General features: G+C 45.5%; 1 protein-coding gene and 1 pseudogene across 5 annotated transcripts in view; both read left to right on the top strand.

Moving 5' to 3' along the window:
- The first annotated feature begins 361 nt into the window (after positions 1-361).
- Positions 362-26472, top strand: part of ACTR3B (actin related protein 3B) — a 48463-nt gene continuing 22352 nt past the window's right edge. For 2 of the 5 annotated variants that reach the window (XM_034639859.1, XM_034639881.1), the window contains exons 1-7: positions 362-488; positions 1125-1235; positions 11358-11453; positions 12968-13075; positions 15802-15945; positions 18761-18934; positions 20474-20566. In XM_034639859.1, coding sequence (XP_034495750.1) covers positions 1164-1235; positions 11358-11453; positions 12968-13075; positions 15802-15945; positions 18761-18934; positions 20474-20566 — 687 coding nt within the window. In that variant the 5' untranslated portion in view covers positions 362-488; positions 1125-1163. Of the gene's footprint in view, positions 489-1124; positions 1236-2829; positions 3030-10372; positions 10448-11357; positions 11454-12967; positions 13076-15801; positions 15946-18760; positions 18935-20473; positions 20567-26472 lie in introns of those variants that run through there. The other 3 variants (XM_034639876.1, XM_034639866.1, XM_034639885.1) reach the window with 3 other exon arrangements.
- Positions 4515-4605, top strand: LOC117795517 (annotated as a pseudogene).

A 26472-nucleotide genomic window follows, 5' to 3' on the forward strand; every position in this document is an offset into this window, starting at 1 on the left:
TTTTAAAATTTGGAACCCATTGATATGTACTATACTCCATGGGCATTTCATTTACTATCTCGAGGGATTTTTCTAGATGAAATTGAGAGATTTAGTGATGTCATTTCTGTCTGATTAGCAGCAGATCAGCGAAGTTCTTTTGTGCCATTCTGAAAAGAACACTGCAACAGAAAACTTGGTTGTGTATCTTACGTACTCATTGATAGTGCCTTTTCTGTGAACACCTCCACCCTGGATAAAACCCTAACATTGAAAATTTACTTGTATATACATGGGGATTATAGTATATCCTTTCTTGATCATTCAAATAAATGTGAATAGTGATGGAAATCTTTGTGCTTTTTTTTTTTTTTTTTTTTTTAAGGGATTGCCNCAGAGAGTCGGCAAAGGTAGTTGATCAAGCCCAAAGGAGGGTGTTGAGGGGAGTCGATGACCTGGACTTTTTCATAGGGGATGAGGCCATAGATAAGCCCACATACGCCACGAAGGTGAGCTCCTGAGAGGAATTTGCTTCTTTAAGTGTGTAGCCAAGAACAGAGTGGTAGAATGAATAATGCAAAATGGCACATTATCTGGAAATTGTACTTACAAGTTACGGGTCTATTTTTATTCTTATGTTTGTTGTTTTTGAATGGGGTATCTTTGATCTGGGGAATCAAGTGAATTTACAAAACTCTGGAAGGCAGAATTGACACCGGCAGCGCTGGGTAACATGCGAAAGCAAGATCAGCTCCTGTGCAATTGCAGGTTGATAAATTAACTTGTCAGATATGGGAAGTTACATATTGATTAATTAAAAAAAAGGACTAAAATTAAGTAGAAATTTGTTCTAGGAAAAAAGCTCCAGATTGAATGGTATCGTGGCTCGTGTGCACTTTTCCGTCTGTTACCCATTGTTAAGATGGTTCTTCATGCTCAGAAGTGGGTGCAGTAGAATATAAACGGTAGCATAGCTTAATCTCTCTGCTGAAGTGCCTGTTGTTTCTTTCTGTGAGTTAGCATCAGTCCCTGTGCAGGAGGCCGTGCTGTCTACTAACCCAGTCTGTCCTGGGCTGGCATTGTGGGGCTCTGAGTCTTACTGTTATAAACTGAAGCTTGCTGTATTTCGGTTTCTCTTGCCATAGTGGCCAATAAGACATGGAATAATTGAAGACTGGGATCTTATGGAAAGGTTCATGGAACAAGTGATTTTTAAGTATCTTCGAGCTGAACCTGAGGATCATTACTTTTTAATGGTGAGTAACTGGAACTGAGAGGACCATAGCCCTCAAAATTCCAGATTACTTAGATTTTGGTTTTTTTAGATTACTTAGATTTTAAACTCAAGATATTCTTCTCTGGAGAGTTTTTAATTCTTATTAAATCTATTTGTATGAATTGGGATGCTCTTTTGGCAAATAACAGAAGGCCTAACAAAAATGTCTAAAATCAAAAGGGGCTCATTATCTCTCAGAACAGGAAGGCCAGAACTGGGAGGTTCCAAGGCTGGTTACCCTCGGGCTCTAGCGTGGCGTCTTGCGTTGGGTCCCCCCAGGCCCCAGGGTGGCGGTCCAAGCCGCTGTTCCACCTCTCAGTTTATACACTTTCAGAGATAGAAGTGCTTTGTAGGAATGAAGAGTCCCCTTCCTGGGAGTCTTCCCAGCGGATGTGTCCCATCTGCCCCTGCCTGGCCTGGTCACTAGCAAGGGCAATGGAATTACCTTGATAGGTGTAGACTAATCACATTTCTTCCCTGGGGCTGGGTGGGGGACTATCTCTGATCACCTGGCCCCGGGAGGGTAAGTACCTAAACAGGCCTCCATTTGTAAGGAAGATGGAGGGAGGAATGCATTTGGATAGGAAACCAACTATGTACTTTGATGTCCTCCTGAAGTAACTTGATGACTATGATTTTTGCTTTATAGCAGAGGAAACCGAGTCAAAATATTATTTTGCCAGGGTTTAAATATATATATATATATATATATATTTTTTTTTTNGAGTCAAAATATTATTTTGCCAGGGTTTAAATATATATATATATATATATATATTTTTTTTTTAGTTTATTTTTAAGTAATCTCTGCACCCAACATGGGGCTTGAACTCATGACCCCCAAGATCAAGAGTCTCATGGTCTTCCGAATGAACCAGCTAGGCGCCCCAGGGTTTAAATCTTATTATAAAACAAAACTGAGCTGAGTTATGGGCCCCGATTATGGTACTTAATTAATCTTGTTCAGATAAAATAAAACATTACAAAGAAATGAGGAGAAATGTCTCTTGGTTATGGAATCTTTACTAGTTGTTCTACTCAACATTATGTGTTTCCTTCCATGAAATGTTCTTTTTAAGTTAAAATTAATTACATGTTCACAACACTTGCTTTATAGAGAGCAATTGCATGTAACATAAGCTGCATATTAAAACGTACATAATTTAGCATTGGATTTTTTCCACACAAGTATATTGTCAAATGGTCCCAGATCCAATTATATAATTCTTTCTAATGTTAAATATGGAGTGTTCTTTAGAATTATCTGACTTAAAATATGTTAACTATAAGGCTATTACGGTAGTTAGTGGAATCTATATATTTAATGTCTATTAAAGCACGTCCTTGAAAGTGCTCTGATCTTCTTTCTGGCTGTATCTTCACAACTGGGAATTGCCAAGGACGGGTCCTGTGTTTTACAGGCCACTGCATATATTCTGCGCTGTGTATCTATAGTGGTTTATGTAAAATAAATGGAGCCAGGAAACTGACAGTGTGTCTGTGTGGCTTTGTCTTTATAGCCAAAACAAATCACAGGCTCCCACCTGTCACATTTGGCATTTTTCCTCCTCTAGCACATCACATAACTACCTGTTGGACAGGATTTTAGAAGCAGGCGCCGTGCCCAGCTACTTCCTTCTGTCTGCTCCAGCTCTCTGGGCCAGGAGTTCTCCCCTTCACTCCACATGGACGAGGCCACCAGGACGTCGCCACACAAGGAAGCTTTTCCTGAAAGAAATTTTTTTCTGATTTAGCTGGCATAAAGGCCAGTAAGGTAAAACCACTTACCAGGAAGGAATTGGAGGTGTTTCAATATGGAAAAGCTGAAGTCCATTGGCTAAAATGGAGTATCTGTAATGAATGTTCAAAAATAATCAGGTTTATTAAATTAAAGATAAGAAAATATCCTGTTATGCACATTGTGCTTTGAATTCTGCAAGTCCATTCCATTCGTTGCAGGAGGTGCTTGAGGAAGTGGTGAGAATGGTAAATTTCTTTCAGGTTTATACCCTTAATCATCAGTTAATGGAACAGTTAAAGGGGAGTAAAGCAAGGCTAGAGATTTATGGCCAAGCCGTAGAAGTTAATTGAAGACATTTACTGAACTGCTACATCGGATAAGAGCTTCTTGGTGTTGGAGAGTCTGAGAGGTCTAAATCATACGTCCCTCGGTAGCTCACAAAATTGTTCTTTCTGACTGCTGTAAGCAGACGTCGGAACAATACAGGGTGAGGATGAGCTCATTACAGCTCATATTTTTCAAGAAGTTTCAGAGACTCCAGTCATAGTGGTCATGTGGATTGAGCAGATAGCAAATGGGAATCGTACTCTTTTCAATACTGAGTTGGTTGGAGTTCAAAACAGAATCATGTATTTTAAAGAATTGCAGTGCTCTTGAGTGGAAATTGAGTTATAACTTCAGAAGAGATTTGCAAATTTTTTGAATATGAATCAAGCAAGAACGAACAAGCAGCACATGCTGCTCAAGAAGGTTCGAGAACGAGGAGCTCCAGTGTCCAAGAGCAGGGAGGATGGACATCCCACGTCAAGGTGCGGGGGGAGAGAGAGAGAGAGAATGAGAATCTCCCATCCTCTGCCTTTTTGTTCTATTCTGGTCCCATGCACATGGGTGAGAACAGATCTGTTTACTCAGTCTACTGAATGCTAATCTCTTCCAGAAACAGCCTCACAACACACCCAGAAATAATGTTTAACCAGCTCTCTGGGCATCCCTTAGACCAGTCGAGTTGACACATAAAATTAACTATCACACGTGGTGTGTTCTGAGTTGCAAATGATGCAGACCTGCTCTGGGCAATACCGTAGCCACTGGCCAGGGCAGAGCTGGGCTTCCTTGGGTTTGCTAGGTTCGTTCCCACCGGCCACATGCTTTCCAGATTCCAGCACAGTGTCCTCTCCTCCCCCACTCTCCTTCCTGGAGGATTTATATCTTTAAAAAGGTTTCTTAATTGCTGTTACAGAGGCATATGGGAGTGGAGCAATATTAGGTACATGTGTCCATTTTGCTGTCCTTATCCAGAAATATGGATTGGTTTCTATGGTCCCGATTAATTATTCATTTCTGAATCAATACCAGATGATATTTTACCATTGTTATGAATAAAAATGTTTATGTTGCTTGCATTCATTTGATATTTTAATCATATGCTTCAGTATTTAAAAAAAATAAAAACTCAATGCTTCCACTTTAGGTCTTGTTATACATAATGGTTTGGGAAAGTTTTATCTAAATTGATCTGTGTTTGCTTTGGGAGCACGTACACTAAAGTGGGAATGATACAGAGATTAGCATGGCCCCTGCGCAAAATCTTGAAGTGTTCTACGTATATAAATGAATGAACGAATAAATAAATTTGATCTCCTAAAGGAACAGCTACCGGTAGGAAGTGTAGAAGAAATGGAGGATTGAGGAAGAAATGGATTTATGATTATGTTTCTCAAAACTTTTGAGGATATTGCCCTTAATAATGCTGAATTTTATTCAAGAACCAGGAGAACCTAATTATACTATAAACATTCCCTTAATCGGAAATACACAGATTTTAGTGTAAATTCTTCACAGATGGTGAATTTTTTGGCAGCAAGTAATAAAAGTGTAAAAAACAGTCATTTAAACAAGTTAGGGGTTTTATTTTTCTTTGATAGATGTAGTAGGGTGGCCAGTGTTGGTATGGCAGTTCTCTGGTGTCATTAGAGATCTCTGGGCTCCAGTATCTTCAGCATATGGCTTCCGCGTAAGGATGCCTCATGATCACAAGTTGGCTACTGTAACTCCAGTCATCACATTTGCATTCCGGGAGAGAAGATAGAGGTTTAAGGGCAAGGGGGAGTCTACTACTCAAGTCTTAACCTCATAACGAACTTTCCTAGAAGCCATACTCTATCAGCTTTTGCTTCTTATTGGCCTGAACGTACTCACTTGGTCATCCCTGTCCACAAGGAAGTGTGGGAAATGCGTTTCCTCTGGGCTTGCTGCCACCTCCTGTGAGTGGTCGGTGCTCTGTCAGAAGGCAGGAGGGAGAATGGATACTGTGTGTGATGTGACTGCGGGCATGAGGACAGTGGCAAAACAAGAACTGAGCTGTTTCCGAAACCCTGGCTGGATCCTACCTCTATGGAGAGCGCCATCCCCTTTAGGGAGCCAGCAGGCCAGGGAAGGGCCCGGTCGCAGTGTGCTGCTGCTTCTCCTGCGCTGTGGCTCTCTTGCTGCTGTTGAGTCTCCCTGTGCATGGATTCACAAGACAGGAGGTTGTCTTAGGAGTTTCTGTGGCCTTTCCCCGGCAGGCCGCGACCCAGGGCTTCACCCTGCTTGGAAAGGTTTCCTTCCCATTATTACAGAACTGTGGGTATGACAGAACATTCGGAGGCTGCCTCGGGGACTTTGCACAGTCCTGTTGCAGTGAGTGGAATGATTAACATCTGGTATCTTTTCATATGTTGAGATAATGCACACTCAGTGCTGTGTCCCCTGCCTTTCTCACGCGGTTTCCCTCACTCCTGTCCGAATGGCTCTGCAGTCACCTGTCCAGTGGATGCTTCCTGTCTGTTTAGCTCTTCTCCTCTTTTTAAATGTTTACTATGTTTCCAACTTCTTGATTTCGGGGTCCAGAAGTATTAATACTGTATGAGTCTTGGGGCACCTGGTGGCTCAGTCGGTTGTGCATCTGCCTTCGGCTCAGGTCCTGATCTCAGGGTCCTGGGATCGAGTCCCTCATCAGGCTCCCTGCTCAGCGGGGAGTCTGCTTCTCTCTTTCCCTCTGCTGTTTCCTCCTCTTGTGCTCTCGCTTGCTCTCCGTCATATAAACAAACAAAATCTTAAAAAAAGATACCGTATGAGTCTTTGGCTTCCCGTCTCAGGCTCTGTCTGCAGTGTCCAGAGGCCACTCTGTTTGTGCTCCTGTCAGTGTTGGTTGATACCACTCCTGATTATTTGATGGCGGAAAAATTCACCTTGCTTTTAATTTGCATTTTTTGAGAACTTTGACTGTAAACATTTTTTCACATGTGAACTAGTGGTATTTCCTCCTGTGAATTGCTGGTTCATGTCCTCTGCTCTTGTGCATTTCAGTGTTTTATTGCTTCTCTTATTGCTATGATTTCTGTGAACTTTTTTCTCAGAAGTTTTTTGTGATAAAATGTACATGCTATAAATTTATCATCTTAGCCATTTTTGAATGTACAATTTGGTGGCATGAAATACATTCACACTGTTGTGCAACCATCATTACCCTCATGTCCAGAACTTTTCATCTTCTCAAGCTGAAACTCTTTTCCCATGAAACACACGTCCCTGTCCCCGTCTCCAGCCCCTGGCGCCCACCTTTCTGCTTTCTGTGTCTGTGAATCTGACCACTCCAGGGCCCTCAAGCACGTGGGGTCACACAGGATTTGTCCTTTGGTGTCTGGCTTATATCTCTTAGCACGATGTCCGGGTTCGTCCATGTCGTAGCAGGTTTCTGGATGGCCTTCCTTTTAGGGCTAAGAGCCCGTTTGTATGCCTGTCCTGCGTTTTGTTTGTTCTGTGAGCTCTTGCATATAATAGGAAGCTTTTGTCAGCACCAGATTATGTTTTTCTCAGTTGATTTTTTTCTTGCTTTTGTAGGCTATGTTTTTTGAACATTTGTAACTTTAAATTTTTATGTAGTAAATCTACTTTCCTTTGATGTTTATACTCAATCTTCATCCATTTGGTTATTTGGAACATGGTTTGACACTGCACTTAAACCCAGGAGATATCCGGGGAGCCAGAGTTAATCTACTCCCTGCTGCTGGTGTCTTTCCCAGTGGCTCACCTTTTGCTCTGGACCACATAGGGAGCTCCTACCTGGTGGGCAGGAAACACTCCCTGACCTATGTGACCTATATGTGACCTATGCTCATTCTCCTCTGACCTTTTAAAACCCTTTTCTCTTGATGCTGTTCCCCTTCTATGCACTTTAAATGCCCCCCCCCTTTTTAAAAATAAACTTACTATTAAAGTGCTTGGATCCCTTTCAAGGTGAGAAAAAAGTATAAATCTCTTTAGTTAATGTATGTTATTTCTGCTGGTCTGAATAGCATTTATTGATAGTTACAGCTGAATTTCTTGAATACACACTGTGTGCCCAGGCTCCCCGCCCCCCAAGTGTTTACATGTATTAACTTATTTATTTCATTCCACCAACAACCTTGAGGTAGGTAGGTAGTTATTAGGCCCATTTTCCAGACTGATAGGAGGTTCCTTAAGAGAGAGACATTGTAGCCAATACTGTTGGACTCTGCAGCCATTGATCATGTGCTTTAAATGAAAGAAATCTGTAACAGTAAACACTAACATTTATAGTGTTAAGTGTGTGCTGGCACTTCACAGGTATTAACAGATTTACTCTCCACTCTTCCAGGTAGTCACATCAACGTAAGTAATACATTGTTGAGTGATTTTTAGATCCCTCATTTACAACCTGCTTTTGTGTATGACTTCATTATTTCTGTCCTGTGTTTTGAGATTGCTTTCTTTCTCCCATCCAGGGAATATATTGGTTCTAATCACTGCGATTAAATTTTCTGGTGGCACGGTGTGTGAGCTTCATAGCACTTGCTGTGCAGGAGTCTAAAGCAAAGCAGGCAGCTGGGGGGCTGCTGGGTTGGTTTGTTTGATGAGCTAATACACACACACAACGCAGAATTCAACAGGTGCGAAGGATTTCCAGCGCAAAGTATGTTTCCTTCTCCCCTGTGTTCTGGTCCCCAGACCCTCCTCCATCAGTTCTTAACCAGTTAATTGTTTCTCTTTCCAGAGGTAATTGTGTGCAGGCATATGGATTATAACCTCTCTTGTTTTATACAAATGGTAACAAAATACACACCTTGTACACCTTGTTTTCTTTTATTTAAGAAAATAAAAATGTTGTGACCAGCATGTAATGTGAAATTTACCCTCCTGATCGTTTGTAAATGTGTAGTTCAGACCAGGACTCCGGTCCCTGTCCTCTTTTGCAGAGCAACTCCGTGCCTGTGGAGTGGCTCCCCATTTCCCTTCCCACACCGTTTTCTGAAAAGTTTTCATTAAAAATCAATGACACTGAAGAGCAGTCGAGAATGTGTACGACTTGGAGACGCCATTGTCTTTCTCGTAGCAGTTGATCATGGACTGTCTCACGGGGGCAGGGAGAGAGCTCTTTCTTCCTAGTTGCTGTGGCGTATTCTCTATAATTTCCTTTACCGCTCCCTTCATGGTGGCTCGTCGGTGTCTCATCTCCCAGGAGCAGTGCTGGCGTTGGCCCTCCTTCGAGCTTCTTGCTTTACACGGCTCGCTGGCCTGCAGAACGTAATTTCATTTTGTTTCATGGTCTTAGTTGAGAGACTTTTCTTTTTAGTAGGTGAGTTTCTCACTTGTTTTTGCTGAAGATTTTAGTAAAAATCACTCACTTTCATCGAGCCCCATCCCCATGCCAGGCGCTGCTATGTGCAGTTGGACTCTGTCCATCTTTCCACCTCTGTGAGGTAGCTTGCACAGAGGGAAGATCACTTTCTAAACACAGTGAAATCGAAGGCTGGGCTTTAACCCAACCGCTGGGACTTCAGACCCTCATGTGATCTCCGCTGGGCTGGCCTGCCGCTGCGTGACAGACATGTTTGCTCTTTGACGAGCTGTTTTACTTGATGTTATGCTTTCTCTCTTTAATGTGTTTTATTTATGTGCTAATTTTTTAGAACTCTGGCTTGGTGGGGCGCCTGGGTGTCTGTCAGTTAAGCGTCTGCCTTCAGCTCAGGTCATGATCTCAGGGTCCTGGGATCCAGCCCCACGTTGGGCCCCCTCTCCTCCCCACTCGTGCTCTCTCTCGCTTTCTCTGTCACTATGTCTCTCTCAACTAAATAAATAAAATGTTAAAAAAAAAAAGCAACTGTGGCTTGGTTTTCTCTTTGCTTTGTAGTGAGTGTGTATTCTTTATAATAATTTGGTATTTTTAAAAACATTTTTTAGTGCAACTATGATTGTATATATTTACTCGGTATTTGTTTAGGGGTGATTAACTATTTCCTCCTGTGACTAGTGAGCACGTTGGTACATTTCCACATTTTCTTACCTCCTCTTCCTTCTACCTCCTCTTTTGATTGGTTGTTACTGAACTTGTTCTAATATGAACATTTATAACGTTATGTGTGCTAATACCTCTGATGCTTGGTCAGTCTAAAGCAATGTGTTTGATTCCGTGATAAAAAGATATCATTGTTTTTATATTCTCTCCTTTTCTTTTATACCTCTCAGCTTGATAGTATTTCTGCTGTTTTAATTTATAACGTTTGTATTCTGTTCTGTAAATCCCGGAAAAGAGCAGTCTTTTCTACATCCTACATGGATTAGTTGCTCAGTGTAAGTCTTTGGCTGTACTTTGTGCATTCTTCTTGTTTGGCTGAACTTTATCTTCTAGCAGAGTTAATTCACGAAGGGCTTCTCCAAGTTCTTGTATGTTTAAAGATAATTCTGTTTTTGTAACATGCTTGATTGGCAGTGTGACCAGATGTAGAATTCTTGGGTCACACCTGCCTGCTCAGAACACTGTACGTGTGGCCCCATGTGTCCCAGTGTGAAATGAAGCTATGCTCCCGCCTGGCTGTACTTTTCCAGCTTGAAAGGTATCACAGTGTGCGAACACTGCCTTAAGAAAATACCATGGCCTGGGTATCTTAAACAATAGTCCTTTGTGTTCTCACAGCTGTGGAGGCTTTAGGTGCCGGATCCCGGAGCTGTCAGCAGTGTTCGTGGTGAGGGCTGTCTTCCTGGCTGGCAGGTGGCCACGTGCTTGCTGTGTGCTCACGTGGCCTTTCCTCTGTGTTGACGTGTGGAGACGGAGAGAGCTCTTGGGTGTCTCTTCCTTTTCTCATGAAGACATTTGTGATAGCGAATTAGGGCCCACTCTTACGCCCTCATTTGACCGTGATCACCTCCCTAGAGGCCCCTTCTCCACATACAGTCAGAGGGGGTTGGGCTTCAACATACGAATCTTGGCGACACAGTTCAGTCTATAATGAAGGGTAATGTGGACTACTTTTTTTTTTTTTTTTTCCCAACAGGCCCAGAGAATTTTTATTTATTCTTTTTTTTTCTTTTTACAGTGTTAAATGTATGATGTATGTCCATATTTATTGACATGGAAAAATGTTCACAACATACTGCTGAATGACAAAAAGGTTTATTTATTCTTTTTATCCTCCTATAATCCTCTTTGATAATGATGATGATTTTAAATGGATATTTGAATGTTTTGAGTTGTTCTTGGTCTTGATTTGTATCTGCTTTGTTTTTTTATCTTCCTGGGCATGTGTGTTTTGTCTGCTGTTTGTTTTTCCTATTTTCTCTCTCTCCCCTCTTGTTTCTTTTAGTATTTCCATACCGTGTCTGGCTGGTTTCTGTGCCCTCCCTCCTCCCTCACCCCCGGACTCTGAATGGGGGAGTTCTTCCTGGACTCGCTGTGTACGTGAGCTCAGGCTGGGCTGGGGCCAGCCGGAGTCTGGGGGAAGCTGCCTCTCGCCTGCACTTCTCTGCCTCATGCTGACCACGAAGATGTTTCCTCTGACTTTGCCTCGTGTGCTCTGAGGGCAGGCAGGGCTTGGGCGGAGTCTCCAGCTCTTCTGCTCAAACTGACGATCTGGTTCCAAGCCAGGGCTGACTGCTTTTGCTTCTCTGCAGAGAGCTCTATTCTTTGCCTGGGATCTAGACTCAGTGGTGTTCCCTTTTGGTGTCTGTCTTCATGTGTCTTGGTTGAGTTTTTACTGCACTTGGCAGCTTGCTGAAGGTCTTTTCAGTTTCAGGGTATTTTAGGTGTTATGTTCTTGAAGGAATTTCCTTTTCTGTAACTTGTTCTTGTTTTGGGGTGGTTAATAAGAGCAGAAATGTTTTGAGCGGTCTTTGCCGTCTTAAAGCTTTTAAGACCCATGCCCGATTTCTTTAATTAATCACTGTAAATGTACTCTATCTGTAAGATTAGGGAATGGGATAGCATCCTAATTAACATGCTTTTAGGTTAATTTTTTTTTATGGCTCTGATGTAATTACAGTAAATTTGGGTGAAGGCTAAATATAGTGAATGTTTTCTTACAGACAGAGCCTCCACTGAATACGCCAGAAAACAGAGAATATCTTGCAGAAATTATGTTTGAATCGTTTAATGTTCCAGGACTCTACATTGCGGTTCAGGTAAAAACAAAGTTATTTTTACAATTCCCAACAGTCCTTAGGGGTCCAGTAGTGGAAGAAACAGTGATTCCCAAGGCTCTCTCTGGGAAGATCGCGAGGTGTGTTCTTCCCTTTCCCACTCCCTCAGCATACATCCTGACCCCACTCAGGTTTGAGCTCAAACACTGTGGAGAACGTGTTCTGTGGTTTATGTTTTTATGTTTACATCGTTAATATAGGATTTATCTGGCTGTTTTTACATGCATTAATATCTAACCCATTTCTCTTTGGGTGGCAAGATCGGGGTATAGGTGTGATTCCTTTCTTTGACTTCTTTCATTCCTGATCATATTAAAGGAAAGACACTATAGAGTCTGTTAAAAAAGAAAATAAATACCTTTTGGAGGGTCCCTCCTATGGATTGTAGGCTCCTGTGGTTTTATGAGCTTACAGAACTTCCTTTGAAGCTACTTGTTCATAGCTTGGGGATTTTTGTTGGTTTTGGTGGTTATTTGTCTGCCATCCTATATAAAGGAATTAGCTGAAGTTTGGGGGGGGGAATAATGAGATAGGTGTTTCCCCAAATATTTTCTGCATCATACTAGTCCCTTTGAAGGAAAAGAAGGAGGAGTTGCATAGGAAAATAATTTGGGAGATTGCACGTGCTGTAGCGTGCACGTGGTGATTCACAGTGAGTAGTAGAGACCCGAGCATGCCTGCGTTGAAGAAATCTGTTCATTCCAACACTTGCGAATTCATGTAACCAGAAATCTCCTCTTCCCCAGGTGATTTACATTCCGTGGAGTAGGGAGACACTTTAGAAAACACTGAACCACGGCCAAGTGCATCAAGGCTGCCTGGAGAGTGTTTTACATAAGAACAGATTCTCAGGCTTCACCTCAGACCACGGTTTTCCAGCCTCAGTGCTTCGGAATGTGCAGTTCTGTGTGGTGGGGGCTGACCTGTGTGTTGCAGGATTTTTAGCTTTCTGGCCTCTACCCACTAGAAGAAGCACTACCACCACCCTCCCCTTCTCCAAGTGTGACAATCAGAATGGTTCTAGAGTTGCCAGAGATTCCCTGGGGGACAGCATTGCCCCTGGCTGAGCACCACTGCCCTAGTCCTACCAGATGAGAGTTTCTGGGTGTGAGATCTAGTCGTCTGTTTTTTAAAAAAACTCCACAAGTGATCTTATTGCAGCCTGTCTGTGGACCCACACTGGGCACTAGTGGCTTGGAAATTAAAATCTTCTTCCTCCATAGTGAAGTTCCTTTCTCATGGGCTTTCCTTTGTAAACATTTGATTTATTTTATTGAAAACTTGACCCGTCCAGTTTAGGTATAGTGAATTTGTGTTTTGTATAATTTGGAATTTGAGTTTTGGAGCGGTGGGGCGGGGGGAGATGGAGGATAGGAAAGGTTGAGAGTTAGTTGGAGCAACTAAGAAAGTGCTTATCAGTGAGCCTGAGAACAAGCAGGCAGAAGACCTGAGAAACAGTTCCCCGTGTGCTAACGGTTTCTGCGTCTTTTATCCAGGCAGTGCTGGCCTTAGCTGCTTCTTGGACATCTCGACAAGTTGGTGAACGTACGTTAACGGGGATCGTCATTGACAGCGGGGATGGGGTCACTCACGCTATCCCAGTGGTAAGCGGGATAGTCAATGCTTCACTCTCTGTAGGCCTCACCTAATTTCGAGGTAAGGGAAGACATGGAAGAAAAACCCCTTCTGTAATTAAAAGACCACTTTAAAAGTCATGGCTGAACTTAGAAAAGGTAACGAGGTTTTAAACCCAGGTGTGGGAGGAAGGACAGATGCCCCTTTGCTGTGACATTGACAGTTTTCAGTTCGCAGTGGCAGATGTCTACAGTGAGGACGTCAGCCATGGTATGGACTCGCGGCCTCTGCTTGCTCCTCCCAGTGTAGCATCACCTGTGGAATTTTCCCAGCATATGTGCCGAGCTGCATCTTGGAGACCACATTGTCGGCATGGGGCAGGACCGCTTGGAGGATTATCGCTGTGTTCTGTGACAGGATGCGTATGGCTTTGAGCACCTCATGCTTTAGAGGAATGACTTCTTGTTTTTTTAAAATATATTCAAGAATGAAGGAGAGCTTGTCCATTTTGACTCGCAGAATGCTCTGCAGTGTCCCTTTTTGGTTTTAGTTTTCAAAGCATTAGAGAAGTGATTCCTAATTCAGGCTTCAAAAAATGTCTGTAGTAAGGAAGAAGAAATGCTGAGTTTGTCCCGTGCTCCATCCTGGGACCCTGCTGGTGAGGGGTAGGGAGAGACGGGGCAGGCTCGGGTGACAGCTGCAGATCCTGGGCTGGGAGCACCAGGCCCGTGTCAGCACACTTACTCCTTTCCTGGGTCATTATGAAGTGTCAGTGCCACTCAGTCTATAACGCCGCCTGGGAAATTCTGGCATCAGGCTTCTCTCTGAGTCGTGCCCTCAAAGCTCAGAGCAGGCCGAGTCACGGGGGGAGGCGCTGGAGGGCCTGCTGCTTGGCCCATCCCATGTCTTGAATGAGGAGAAGTAAAGAAAACAGATTTCACATGGTGTACAGGTCCACAGAGGAAGTGGTTTTAAAAATTTTCATCTGTGTTTTTTTATCAGTTTTTTTTCTGATTATAAAAATTACTTTTTTTGTACAACATTTGTGTAAAACAGAGAAATGTGGACAAGAAAGTAACATGACCCATAAACCTGCCCAGAGAACCGCATTAGGCTTTTATTTGGAGAACCTTCCCAGTTCTTTTTCTTAGGTGCACAAGATGCACATTTTAAGCAAAATTGGAATATTCTATGTCTGGTTGTGTATTCTGATTGTGTATAATACAGTCCTGAAGTTTTTTTTTCATATTGACTTATCCCTAATGTTTTTTCTTATGGTTAAATATTCTGTGAAGAAATATTTAATAATTGCCTAATAGCCCATCTTGTAGGTATGGGATAATTCACTCATTAATTTTCCTGCTGTCGGGCATGTAGGGTTTTTTGTTTTTTTTTAATGTTTTTAATGCTGTGATGAAGCCAATACTTACTTAACACTGGTTGACTTCCTTTTACAAAATTTTACACGTAATGCATAGAACATAATAGTTGTGAATAGTTTGTGTTAGCTAGTATTCTTGTTAGTTTAAGTTAATCTTTATTACTTTAATAATTTGTACACATCTTTTATTTCCGTCTTAAAATATTTCACAAATAGCTTGGACACTGTGGAGAGGCCAAATATTTTCTTTCTTCTAGAGTTCAGGTACATCAGAAACACAGGAGAGGAATTCGGGCACCTGTTCTTGCGGCTTAACTGCTGACTGTGACTGGTGCTGGTAATCCTTCACTCCCACCCGCCTGTAAGGTGGGGTTGGGGGTCACTTCCGGTCCCTGTCTCCCATGGGCACGCGGCACAGAAGTCGGTGCTGGAATGTGGAGCCTGGAGTGTCTCCTCTTTTCAGCTTGATTTGTGGTAGGAAGCCGTCCACTCTGGCCACCAGCCCCCCGAGAGCGAGCGGGCTGTGGTCCCAAGCCCTGGCTTCCGGGGCAACTTGTGTCCCCAGGACGGCTGGCGAGGGGCTGGGGCCGGCCTGCGTGCGGCCAGCATGTGAACTCCTGGCTTTCAGTTCCTCTCCTGGCCCCCGCAGACATCTTCGCTGACCGGGAAGGCAGCCCAGCCAGAGGGTCCCAACTCCTGACCAGCAGTGGTCTCAAACTGCACAGGGTTTAGGGTAACTTATCAGAATGATTCTTAACAAGTGCAGCTCTTGATACAATAAATGGGACCATTTATCGAGTACCGCGTACACGTCCCAAAACAGTGCTATGTGCTTGACTTACTGTGTTTCATTAAGACTCTTGTAAACCACGCATGGGGTGTTGTTTGTCCCATGTTGTGGATGAAGGTTTTGGGGCTGAAACGTGTTGACAGGGTTGTCTGTGGTCAGTGGACAGTCATGGAACCAGGATTTGAATCCAGGTTGTCTAAGCCCCATGTACTTAACCAAATTGTTGACTCTTAAATATAAGTAGGTTTATAGTTGGTTTAACAGTTTATAGGTAAAAGCTTTTTCCTTTTTGTTAAAGGAACATGAAACAGTTTCCTGTTCTGACAGACGGCATGACTTTTTGGAAATGCACTGGTTTTTCTCTTCACTTTTCTGATGTAATCATTTTGGTTGCTTACAGAGTCTCAGGTTCTATTAAGGGAATTGTGCATGCAGTCGTTTTAAATGCCCTCCAGTCCTGAGCTTTGCCCGGAGTGGGGATTCAGCAAATGCTGTGCTACGAGGGGCTAGGGAGCTGAGAGTCCGGGGAGCTCTGCCTGCTGGAATTACTCATTCCCGTCGTTGTCCCTCCTTTTCTTCCCTAGGCAGAAGGTTATGTCATTGGAAGCTGCATCAAACACATCCCGATTGCAGGTAGAGATATTACATATTTCATTCAGCAGCTGCTAAGGGAGAGGGAGGTGGGAATCCCTCCTGAGCAATCACTGGAGACCGCAAAAGCCATTAAGGTAAAAACAGATGGGAAATGGGCCGGTTTGGGGGTGAGAGAGAGATGGTGTTTGGACACTTCCCCTTGCTGCCATCACCCCTGCTCCCACCCTCCTTCCTCTCCCCTCCGAGAATGTGGGTCTTATTCTGTTTACCACTTGAGTTAAGGGGCTGAAAGCCTCGAAGCTCAGCCTCTTCCTCGGAGCGTGAATGCTGTGGCATTCCCGCTGTAAACGCGAACAGCTGAGTAACTGGCATTGAGCACAGGCGCACGTAGTACGGCATCATTTAATTGGAGCCTAATTAGATGGAACCTTCAATTAGCTGAACGTGCCTTCCACATCTCCTGCCGTGCGTCATGTCTGGAATAAGGAGCAAAGACCAGCCACAACGCTGTTGGGAATTATGGAGTCAGCCAGTACGCAGAGTGGTGTCTGGAACTCGTGTGAGGTTCTGTGCCCTGAGAATGACAGTCGCCAATAAGTTATTTTTTAGCCAAAACGCAAGAGTCTTAGTAATGCAAGGATAACTATCGTATGGATGAAGAGGGAAGGGTTTGGTTGGTTTTGGAGAGGAGTGTAATTGTGAGGTGTCACATGTGACCATGAGCATCTCCTGTTTCATTGAACACATGCTTGTTGAGCACAGAGGAGTTTAAGGGGAGGCGAGCCTAACCCCCCACCCCTCCCATCTAAGCACCCAGGAGCAGGCTGGTCGAAGAACAGTCATCAGAGAGGACCCACGTTTTGCATGCCTCTCTTGGTAAAAACTGGTATTTTTCGGACAGGGTGCGCTGGTATAGGCCAGGGCTCCTGCTGGTAGGATGACCAGCTGCCCCAGCGTCCCTGAGACTGGAGTGTCAGGGATTGGGTACCCAGGGCTGGAACGGTTTGCCCTGGGCAAACCTGGGGGTAGAGTTTACAGAAGTATTATAAGACTTTCTTTTTAGACTAAAATATTTCCCAACCAAGATTTTCCATTGCCTCCAATGAAAGAAATTTGGATATTTGATCCATGTTCTCTTGTCACCCCAAATCTGTTACTGATGTGAATCAGGATTGAACTTCTTGTTCCTGACCCTCAGGGGTCTGTCTGGTGAGTGTGAGAGTTCCATTTTTACTAAAGATTTCTGAGTGCAATGACTTGTGCTGTCCTGGTCCTTGTGGCAGTATTTACTTTACTCACAGGCTGTCTGGGGTCCAGTGATGACCCTGAAATTGGGGCTTGCCATTCAGTTTGGGATCATGTCTTGCTCAGCAGTGCAGGCCGGAGCGACGAACTGTGCTGGCCCTGCCGTGTGGCTTAGCCCGGTGTTTGTCGTCTGCCCTCTGCCTTCTGTCAAGGAAGGGATTCTGGAAGGAGTGGTTGAGAGGTTTCCCGGTGTCGTGTCACTCGTGTGACCTGTGGTCACAGCAGGCACACACCACCCTTGCAGCAGGAGTCCAGAACTTAGACACAGCCACACTCCAGCTAACTCTGTTGAGGCACTTCATGCTGTCAGTGAGGCCAGTCGAGACGCCACAGGAAGCTGAGCAGGCCTCTGACAGCTGGACGTCTTTGTCTCCAGCGTGGTAGATTTCAAGTCGCACTGCTCAACTCACCCTCCTGGAGCATCAGGGAACACGGGGATGGTAACAGCCCTGGCTTGTCAGTCTTACAGTTCTGCCAGAGTATATTAAGGACGGTATTGGAATATGTTTCGGGGATTCTAAAACACTTTGGAATTACTATCAGGAAAACACGTGCAGAGGTCCTTCCAAAATGTGTACTGAGCACCAGCTGTGCGTCGCAGTGCCACCTGGCTCTGCCCACAGAAAGCTTACTTTCAAAAGCCGGTACCCCAGTGCCACCTGCTGGTTTGCTGAGGTCAGCTCTGGGGGCAGAGGGTCCACGCAGAGATTCCCTGTCACACGTTAGCAGATGCTGAGGGAATGCTGTGCACGTCGCAGGTTGGCTGCTGATGCACCAGCAGGTTCTTTTGCAGCCGCAGCATACAGGACCGCCCGTTCTCCATCTGCCTTTTCTGTTTTTTCAGTGGCATCGACCACCTTATGACAGACTATGTCATTGATTTATTATGGCTGTCGTTTACTGTCCAACTCTCAGCCAGAGCGTATGCTCCAGCGGGCGGGGATGTGTGTTTTCTTTTGTATATCCCATGTGCCTAGGCCCTCAGTAAATGCTTGTCACAGAGCTGATGACCATGCCATATCAGATTGAACAGCGGGCTCACAACCGAATTATTGATCATGGTAGGCATGAAGATTAGTCTGCTGCCCTCAGCGCAGGTCTGCTGGTCCAGAGGGGGACGGCGGTGAGTGCCTAGGCCAGCGCCATATGGGGACCGCAGAGGAGTAAGGAAAGATGAGACACTTAAAGGTTTTTTATTTATTTATCTGAGAGAGTGAGAGAGATCACAGAGGGAGAAAGAGAAGCAGACTCGCTACTGAGCAGGGAGCCCAACGTGGGGCTGGATCCCAGAACGCTGAGATCATGACCTGAGCCAAAGGCAGACGCTTAACTGACTGAGCTGCCCAGGCGCCCCGAGACAGGATACTTAGTAGACACATTTGGGCACTGTTTCAGATAATATGGCAACAAAATCTGGCAGAGTAAGACCGGGATTTATAGCTGAGCTGCAGAGAAAGCCGACTTCCATGTCCAGAATCAAAGCATAGTCCAGTCTGCTGTGAAAGACGACAGAGTGGGAGGCCTGATGGCAGGTCCACACTGGAGTTCTGGTGTGTTTAATGCATGGGATCACTGGGTGTTTGTTGGAGGGAAGAGACTCTGCCTAGTTAATGCCTGGTAATGTCTTTGTGTTCGTGTCTGCAGGAGAAATACTGTTATATTTGCCCTGATATAGTCAAGGAATTTGCTAAGTACGATGTGGATCCCCGGAAGTGGATCAAACAGTACACGGGTATCAATGCAATCAACCAGAAGAAGTTCATTATAGATGTTGGCTATGAAAGATTCCTGGGACCTGAAATTTTCTTTCACCCAGAGGTAAGAGGTTTGCTTTTTAAGTGTGCAAATAAGTTGTCGGTGGAGCGATACTGCCACCTGGTGTGCCTGGGAAGCAGTGCATGAAGACTGGTGTGCTTGGGGCCGCTGTGCTCCACTGACAGGCCCCCTGCGTTCTGTCCGGGTGGCTGTTTCAGTTTACCGGATTGTTAAATAGTTAATGACTGATCATACTGTGGGTGGTTGGGAAGAGCAATGGAAGGTAGTGAAATTAAAATCAGTCTCACACTGATATGAAAACTAGTTTGCCTTAGCGACCAAATAAAAGTTGCCTCTTTTTAAAAGTGGGGTAACGCAGAATCTTCCCCTGTTTTGTGACCATCCTTCCTAGCCTGAGTTTTAAACCCAGGACATTTGGTCCTGCCGGGCAGTTAAAGCTTCTGTCGGAGCCTTTCTGTTAGTTGCACAGTCTTTAAGATTTACAGATGCCACCGCTTTAACTATTAGTCACTATTAGTTACTTTTGCGAGAGCAGTAATTATGAGGCAACATTTTAAGGTTTAAATAATAGGCACTTCATTTGTATTTTGGTATATTTTCCTGCGTAATTCAGTTTATATTCCCGAGGTTACAAACTGCAGCCTATTTTTAGGTACGTTTATGACTATTTTGTATAGGAAGCGGCACAAATGTCTGATAGCGTCCTGCTCATTCACGCATATGCCTTTGGTGATAGTGACTTAAAATAAGCATGAAACGGACGGTATCTGGTGAACAGCGGGAGAGCAACTGGATGTTACTTTCTTTCCTTGAGACGAATGTACATTAAAGCTTTTCTTGATTTTTTAAAAATCTGCTTACAGCGTAATTGAATTATTTATACTTTAGCGTATTTAACTTACAGCATTAAGTATAAGACTGTTCACTCAGTAGCTTAGTCATTACCATGTCGGTTGCGTCATTTTAAAGCCACCATCATCAGGTCGGGGGCACCTGGGTGGCTCAGTCGGTGAAGTGTCTAACTCTTGATCTCAGCTCAGGTCTTGATCTCAGGGTTGTGAGTTCTGAGCTCAGGGTCGTGAGCTGGGCGTGGAGCATGCTTAAACAAAACAAAACAAAACACAGTCATCAGAAAGGGCACCCCTCCGCCCATCTTCTAGCCCGCAACAGTGATCTTTCATTGACTGTGGGGCTTTTTTGTTATGTCTTGGCTAATTTTTTTCACGATGTGAGTATTCCTACGCGTTATGCTCATTATATACTCATGGGGTTTCTCGTTACATATCATGCGATAGTCTCTTATTAGCATGATACACCGCATATTCCTAGTGCAGGGCTGATCTTTGTTCACTTTGCTAGTTTTCCTTCACTAAACCCAGCCATGTCCTCTCTTGAGGGGACATATGTCTTCATCACTACACACAGTCACGTGGGCTTCATTTGACATATTGTACATTCCAATGTGAAGTTTTGAAAGGTATGGTAAATTCTGTATTTGTTAAAGTTACTTTTTAAAAAGTTTTTCTTTTGTCGTATTGAGAGAAAGCTATAATCTTTCTTTTATATTTATATGAAATTTAGTTTGCCAACCCAGATTTTATGGAATCCATCTCAGATGTCGTTGATGAAGTAATACAGAACTGCCCCATCGATGTGCGCCGTCCGCTGTATAAGGTATAAGCTGCTTGGGTAAGGTGCTTTGATTTCATTTCACATTTCAGCGTTAAAGAATATGCAGACATTCCTATTTCGCTCTTGTCTGATAGGCTTTGTTAAAGGCCAGTGTGATGGTAAAATATTTTTCTTTGGGGATGACTTAAATATTTGGAAATATGACTCAGTTAATCAGAAATATTTAAATGTTCTAGGATTTTCTGTTCATATCTGGCAAGCTGTATTTTAAATCAGACAACCTTAACCAGGTATATTGGTTGAAAGATAGAAGTTTTCTGGGGCGCCTGGGTGGCACAGCAGTTGAGCGTCTGCCTTCAGCTCAGGGCGTGGTCCTGGTGTTATGGGATCGAGCCCCACATCGGGCTCCTCTGCTATGAGCCTGCTTCATCCTCTCCCACTCCCCCTGCTTGTGTTCCCTCTCTCGCTGGCTGTCTCTCTCTCTGTCAAATAAATAAATAAAATCTTTAAAAAAAAAAAAAGAAGAAAGATAGAAGTTTTCTTCCCCTCACGCTTTCCATGAAACCTACTCGTCTTGTTCATGTATGTTTAGGGTTGGTGCCAAATGTGGTGCTGCCAGAAGAAGTTAGAACCTGAGATGAAACAGTCAAAGAAAAAATGGTCATGTACATTTTCTCCAAAATTCTTTGATTGTGAGGAATTTTGGACCTTGAAATGAGAAAAAGCTAGCCTGTGTCATTGTAGGATAAAAGGAAATATTACTGACAGCCACATAGTGAGAGCAGAAGGTGTAGGTCTGTAGGCCTTCAGCGTAAACTGGCTTCTGTCTGAGCGTGTTGCACTGTCAGCCGTGGGCGGCATAGCTCCGGCCCACCTTACCCAGCCTCAGGTGGGGGAGCATGACAGGAGAGAGAATCAGGTCAGGGAGGAGGGCTACTAAGTCTTGTTTCATCTGTGCAGCGGAATACTATGCAGTTTTTAAGGAGAGCGAGGTAAATCCGTGTAAGTTCAAATGAAAAGATGCCTACAGTGTGTATTGTTAAGTGAGAAAGCAAGTTATACAGTTTACACATAGTATTGTCATTTTACGTAAAAATAGGGTTTGCATGTGCATATCAGAAAAGGATTTGAATGATTGTGCAGTATATTTGGGGGTGAGGAACGGATAGCTTTAACTTTCTACTTTTTGTGTTTTAAAATTATTGGAAATTTCATGGTTAACAAATGTTATTTTTATTATTGGAAAAAATTCACTATGTAGATGAGTTTTTATGGGTGAAAACAAATTATAATGATATTTTTATTTGTTGCATATTCTTAACATCTTTCCCTTCCAGTAAAATGCGCAAGAAAGGGAAACTGACGACAGACTGGGGATTGAGGCTTCATGTTTTTACTGTTAGAGTAGCACGTGCCCTTCTCCCCGTTCTTCACTCTCGCTAGACGCCAGCTCTGTCTCCTCGTCCGGAAGGCCGGGAGCACGTGTGCGCAGCTCCCACCAGCGGCTACTGATGCTTGTGGTGGGGCGAGGTCTTTCTCGTGACGCTGGAGTTCACAGTGGGTTTCTAGAATTCTCGAAGAAGGGATGGCCTTGGAGATTGTGTGGACCGTGCCCCAGAGATGGGCGGACGAAGCTGAGGTGCCTGAGTGTAGTGGAGCAGGTCGCTCTCAGGCTTTCTTTGGTCGCGCTTAGCGTCTCTTGTTATGGGGCAGGTTCCTTAACCCCGGTGACTGGGACTGGTCAGGCTGGGCGCAGAGCCGAGTCTCTGCTGCTTAGAAAAGAGGAGACCGTGTCTCCTCTCACCGTGTTCTGCCTGGGTCCCCTGAAGGAGTCGGCCTCTCATCTCTTCCCTGGGGTGCCTGCCTCTCCCTGTCTGACTGGTAGTTGCTCTGGGACGCCATTTCCAGGCGCGTGGTCGTGAAGTCGCTAATATCAGTGTGCTCCTGACACAGTCGTCAGAGAAGGAGGATTAAGGTGGGAGCGGATACGACTTACAAAGGGGAGGAGGGAAAGTGAATTTGGGGGCTGGGAATGAGCAAGTCTTCGCAGAGGTGGCTCTGATCCAGGTACTTGGCCGCCTCACCACTGGGGGGATCCGTCCGCTTTCTAGACGCTCCCAGGCGACTCCCTGTAGCTGTCGCAGAAGCAGCACGTGTGCAGCCCCTGCTTTCAGCTGGTCTCCCCGTCGTCACCTGACAGAGGTTGTGTCACCGGTGGCCCCAGTCTGCTCAGACCCAGTGACGCTCACGGAGTGAGAGAGGAGATGCGAGCTGGTCACTTGGCCTCAGAGTCCTCCTCCTGGAGGGTGCGAGGCATGGGGAGACCTTCCCTTGGCGCTGGTGGCCGTGAGCGTTGCTCCCTGGGCCACGGGCTGGGGGAGGTGAGCGCAGAGCTGGTGTAGGGGGTAGGGCGGCGGGATTCGGAGGCGGGGGTGCAATGTGGTGGGGGTGGGTCGGGCCCGGCAGCGGGACTAACGCAAGGGCATTAACCCAGTTACTTGCATTTCCCAACATATATTTTTTTTAAGATTTTATTTATTTATTTAGAGAGAGTGAATGGGGGAGGGGCAGAGGGAGAAAAAGAATCTGAAGCCCACGCTGCTGAGTGTGAGTCCGACTTGGGGCTCGATCTCTGGACCCTGAGGTCATGACCTGGGCGGAAACCAAGAGCCAGATGCTTAACCCACTGAGCCACCCAGGCGCCCCACCCCAACATATTTTTAAAGTCTCAGATTTCTCTCAATCCTGTGCTCAGGAAGTTGGAGAAAGTGAGTTTCTAAATGTAATTTTTTAAATGATAGGAAATTTCAGATTTGCTTTTCGTGGTTAATTGCTATCCGATGCCCCTGACCTTGTTCAGACGCAACCTTGAGTGTCTCCATCTCTGAACAGATTCTCTTGAAAAAATGACATTATTTGCAGATTTAAACGATCATTTAATAAATAGCGGCAGCTTATTTACCGAGTGTCGTTACGTGTGGAGACCTGGATGAAGCGTGTTCCTCACAGCCTCTGCGCGAGGTAGCTGTGGTTTCTCCCCCTGTGAGGGGGCCGCTGGCTCCAGGCAGCCCTGCTGTGTCTGTCAAGGCCTGTCACGTGCAGGGACTTGGTCTTTGAATCCTCACACACGTCTGTTGAGGACGATGGTCCTGCTTACAGATCAGAAGATGGAGCTTTGCGAGGAGTTAAGTGCAGGGGAGGTCACAGAGCTGCTCAGCGGTGCGGCCGGATTCTGGGTCCAGGCCGTGTCCCACGTCTTTCAACACATGACACTGAAAATTACGTCAAATGTGGAAGGAGGATGATGCTCCAAAGAGGGAAAGCCTGTCCCTGACCACTTCACCCTTAGGACTGTCGTCTCTCCCCCGTGGTTTGGGAAGGGTGTTAGCTTGGTCACTGTTATCCCGTTTGTGCTGAGTCAGTCTTGCACTCCACCAGTCTGAGTTTTTCTGTGGCGGCCTCTGCGGGGTTATCACAGCCTTGTAGGTGGCTTAGAATTCAAGTAGGGTTGACGAGGGGGAGTTGACCGGGTTTTTCTCCTTTGTCATATGGCCAGGCTCTATGCCCTGTGGGGAAAGAGGGACACAGAGGGGACCACACCCCTTTGCCACCTTTGTGAGGTACCAGAGTGGACTAGAATCTGCAATGGGAAAACTTAACCCTGAGATCTCTGTGCTCAGCAGCGGAGGTTTCCTTGCTTGCTCAAGGGACACATCCGGTGCGGGGTGGCACTGCCTGGAACATCACCTCATCGGTCACCTGTGCAGGGCTGGCAGGCCACCTCAGCTCTCCTCATGGGCATCCCTGTCACATGGACAGCTGTGCCACCTGGAAGGTCTGCTGGGCACTGCTGCCTCCGCCATGGCCACCACGAAAGGGACTTGTTTCCCAAACACGGTCTTGATGGGGACATTGAGGTTTAATGGAGAGGCCTCCAGACACCTACCAGTGAGCAGCTGTTGTAGGGCTTTCTCCTCAGGGTGATTGTTTTGCAAAAGGGCCAGAAGGTGAATATTGTTGGCTTTTCAGGCCATTCATTCTGTGTTGCGTTTGCTCCATTTTGCCAAAGCTGCCGTGGACGACGCACAGACGGCCAGAGGACCCATGTTCCTAGGAACTTTATGAAAACATCAACCTGAGGTAGAGATAATTACTTTTGAAAGCCCCAACCCTAACACCTTCCAGACCAGGTCTCACCAAGCTGTGTGTGTCAGGTGTGCCCTCGTCATTTGCTTGCGGTCCCGAGCTCTTGGAGGAAAGATGTCATGAAAAGTTACTGCCGGGTTCCTTTCACTTGCAGGCATTCGTGGCTCCCACCAGCAGAGGACAGAGTGACGGGCCACTCGGCCTGTGCTTGCTGACACCATTTCCCGACCTGCCGCCCCTTGTACCTGCGGGCTCCCGCTGTGTGCGGTCCTGATGGCTCTTCTGGGGCTTCATGGTTCAGAGCCACTCTGTTCTTTTGGCCCCGTGGCCTGGTGGCACAGCTGGCCATGTGACAGGGATGCCCACGGAGGAGAGCCGAGCTGACCTGCCAGCACTGTTGGGATGACCAACGAGGTGATGTTCCCGGCGGTGCACTAGCCGCCTAAGTAGGCGGCCCCCCCAAGCTGTAGGTGCTGGGCTCCTGACCCCGAAGCCACCATGCGCTGCCCCTCCAGTCCCCGCAGCCCCACACGGGCTGCTGCTAGACACCAGCAGGAAGGAGCGCCGAGCCAGCTCCTCGCTGCCTTGAGGGTCTGCCCTTGGCTTCAGGCGTAGTTGTCTCTCTGTGGCCGGTTCTCCCAACCAGCCAGGGCTTGTGAGGTTTACCAGACCTGCTCCCGGTAACCACTGGTGGTTTCTTGGGAGGAAGAGAGCAGGAGGAGGCTTGTTTTGAGCTCTTTTGAAAACACCTGAGACATTCCTGGACCTTGAGTTAACACCTTACTCAGGCCTGTAGACAAGAAAGCAGAGATGTGGACGGATGAGAATAAGAGGTGGTGGGGCACCTGGGTGGCTTAGTTGGTTAAGCGACTGCCTTTGGCTCAGGTCTTGATCCTGGAGTCCCAGGATCGAGTCCCGTGTCGGGCTTCCTGCTCAGCGGAGAGTCTCCCTCTCCCTCTGATCCCCCCCTCCTTTTGCACGCGTGCTCTCTCTCAAATAAATAAATAAAAATAAATAAATAAAATCTTAGAATAAGACGTGGCTTCGAAAACTTAGAATCTTTATAAAAATGAAACAACTTTTTTATTTTTATTTATCTTTAAAAAAGATTTTTATTCTTAAGTGATCTCTACACCCGGCTTGAGGCTTGAACTCAAAACCCCGAGATCAAGAGTTGCATGCTCTACCGACTGAGCCAGCCAGGCACCCCATAATTTTTTAGATGAAGGTCGTCCTAATCTAATTTTTATTTCGTTCTGGCCTGTAGATGAGAAGGATAGGTATTTACATGCCTCCCTTCTCTGTTCAGCTGCTACATTGTGGAAGTGGGGCCTGGATGGGGGGACTTGAGTGAGGGCCCAGTCTTGGTTAGGCCTGTGATTTCCCCAAAAGGCCAAGTCGTTACAAGGAGCAGGTGCTTCTGGAAGCAAGAAGTTTTCAGTCCTGGCTGCCTATGGCCAAAACCCCTGGAGCGCTAAAATGCAACATACCTGGGTCCCACCCCGGAGATTCTGATGTAACTGGGCTGGGCCTGGGCGTCTGGATTGTAAAAGCTTCCCAGGTGATTCTAATGTGCAGCTAAATTGAGAACCACTGTTAGCAGCTAGTTCATTCCTGGATTAGTCAGTGTGTAGTAACTTGTACGCTTTACTTGAGGGCACAGGCAAGTGTGAGTTGCTTTGTAGTGTAACTGGGTATCTTCTGCTTCTGAATTCCGTTTGTCAGATAATATGAGTGCCCCACTAAATACAAGACTCTATTGTTGCTCAATTAGAGGATGTGTATATGAGAGGTGGCTCTTG

This window comes from Ailuropoda melanoleuca, chromosome 1 (genome assembly GCF_002007445.2).
Source record: "Ailuropoda melanoleuca isolate Jingjing chromosome 1, ASM200744v2, whole genome shotgun sequence".
In the NCBI taxonomy this organism is placed as follows: Eukaryota; Metazoa; Chordata; class Mammalia; order Carnivora; family Ursidae; genus Ailuropoda; species Ailuropoda melanoleuca.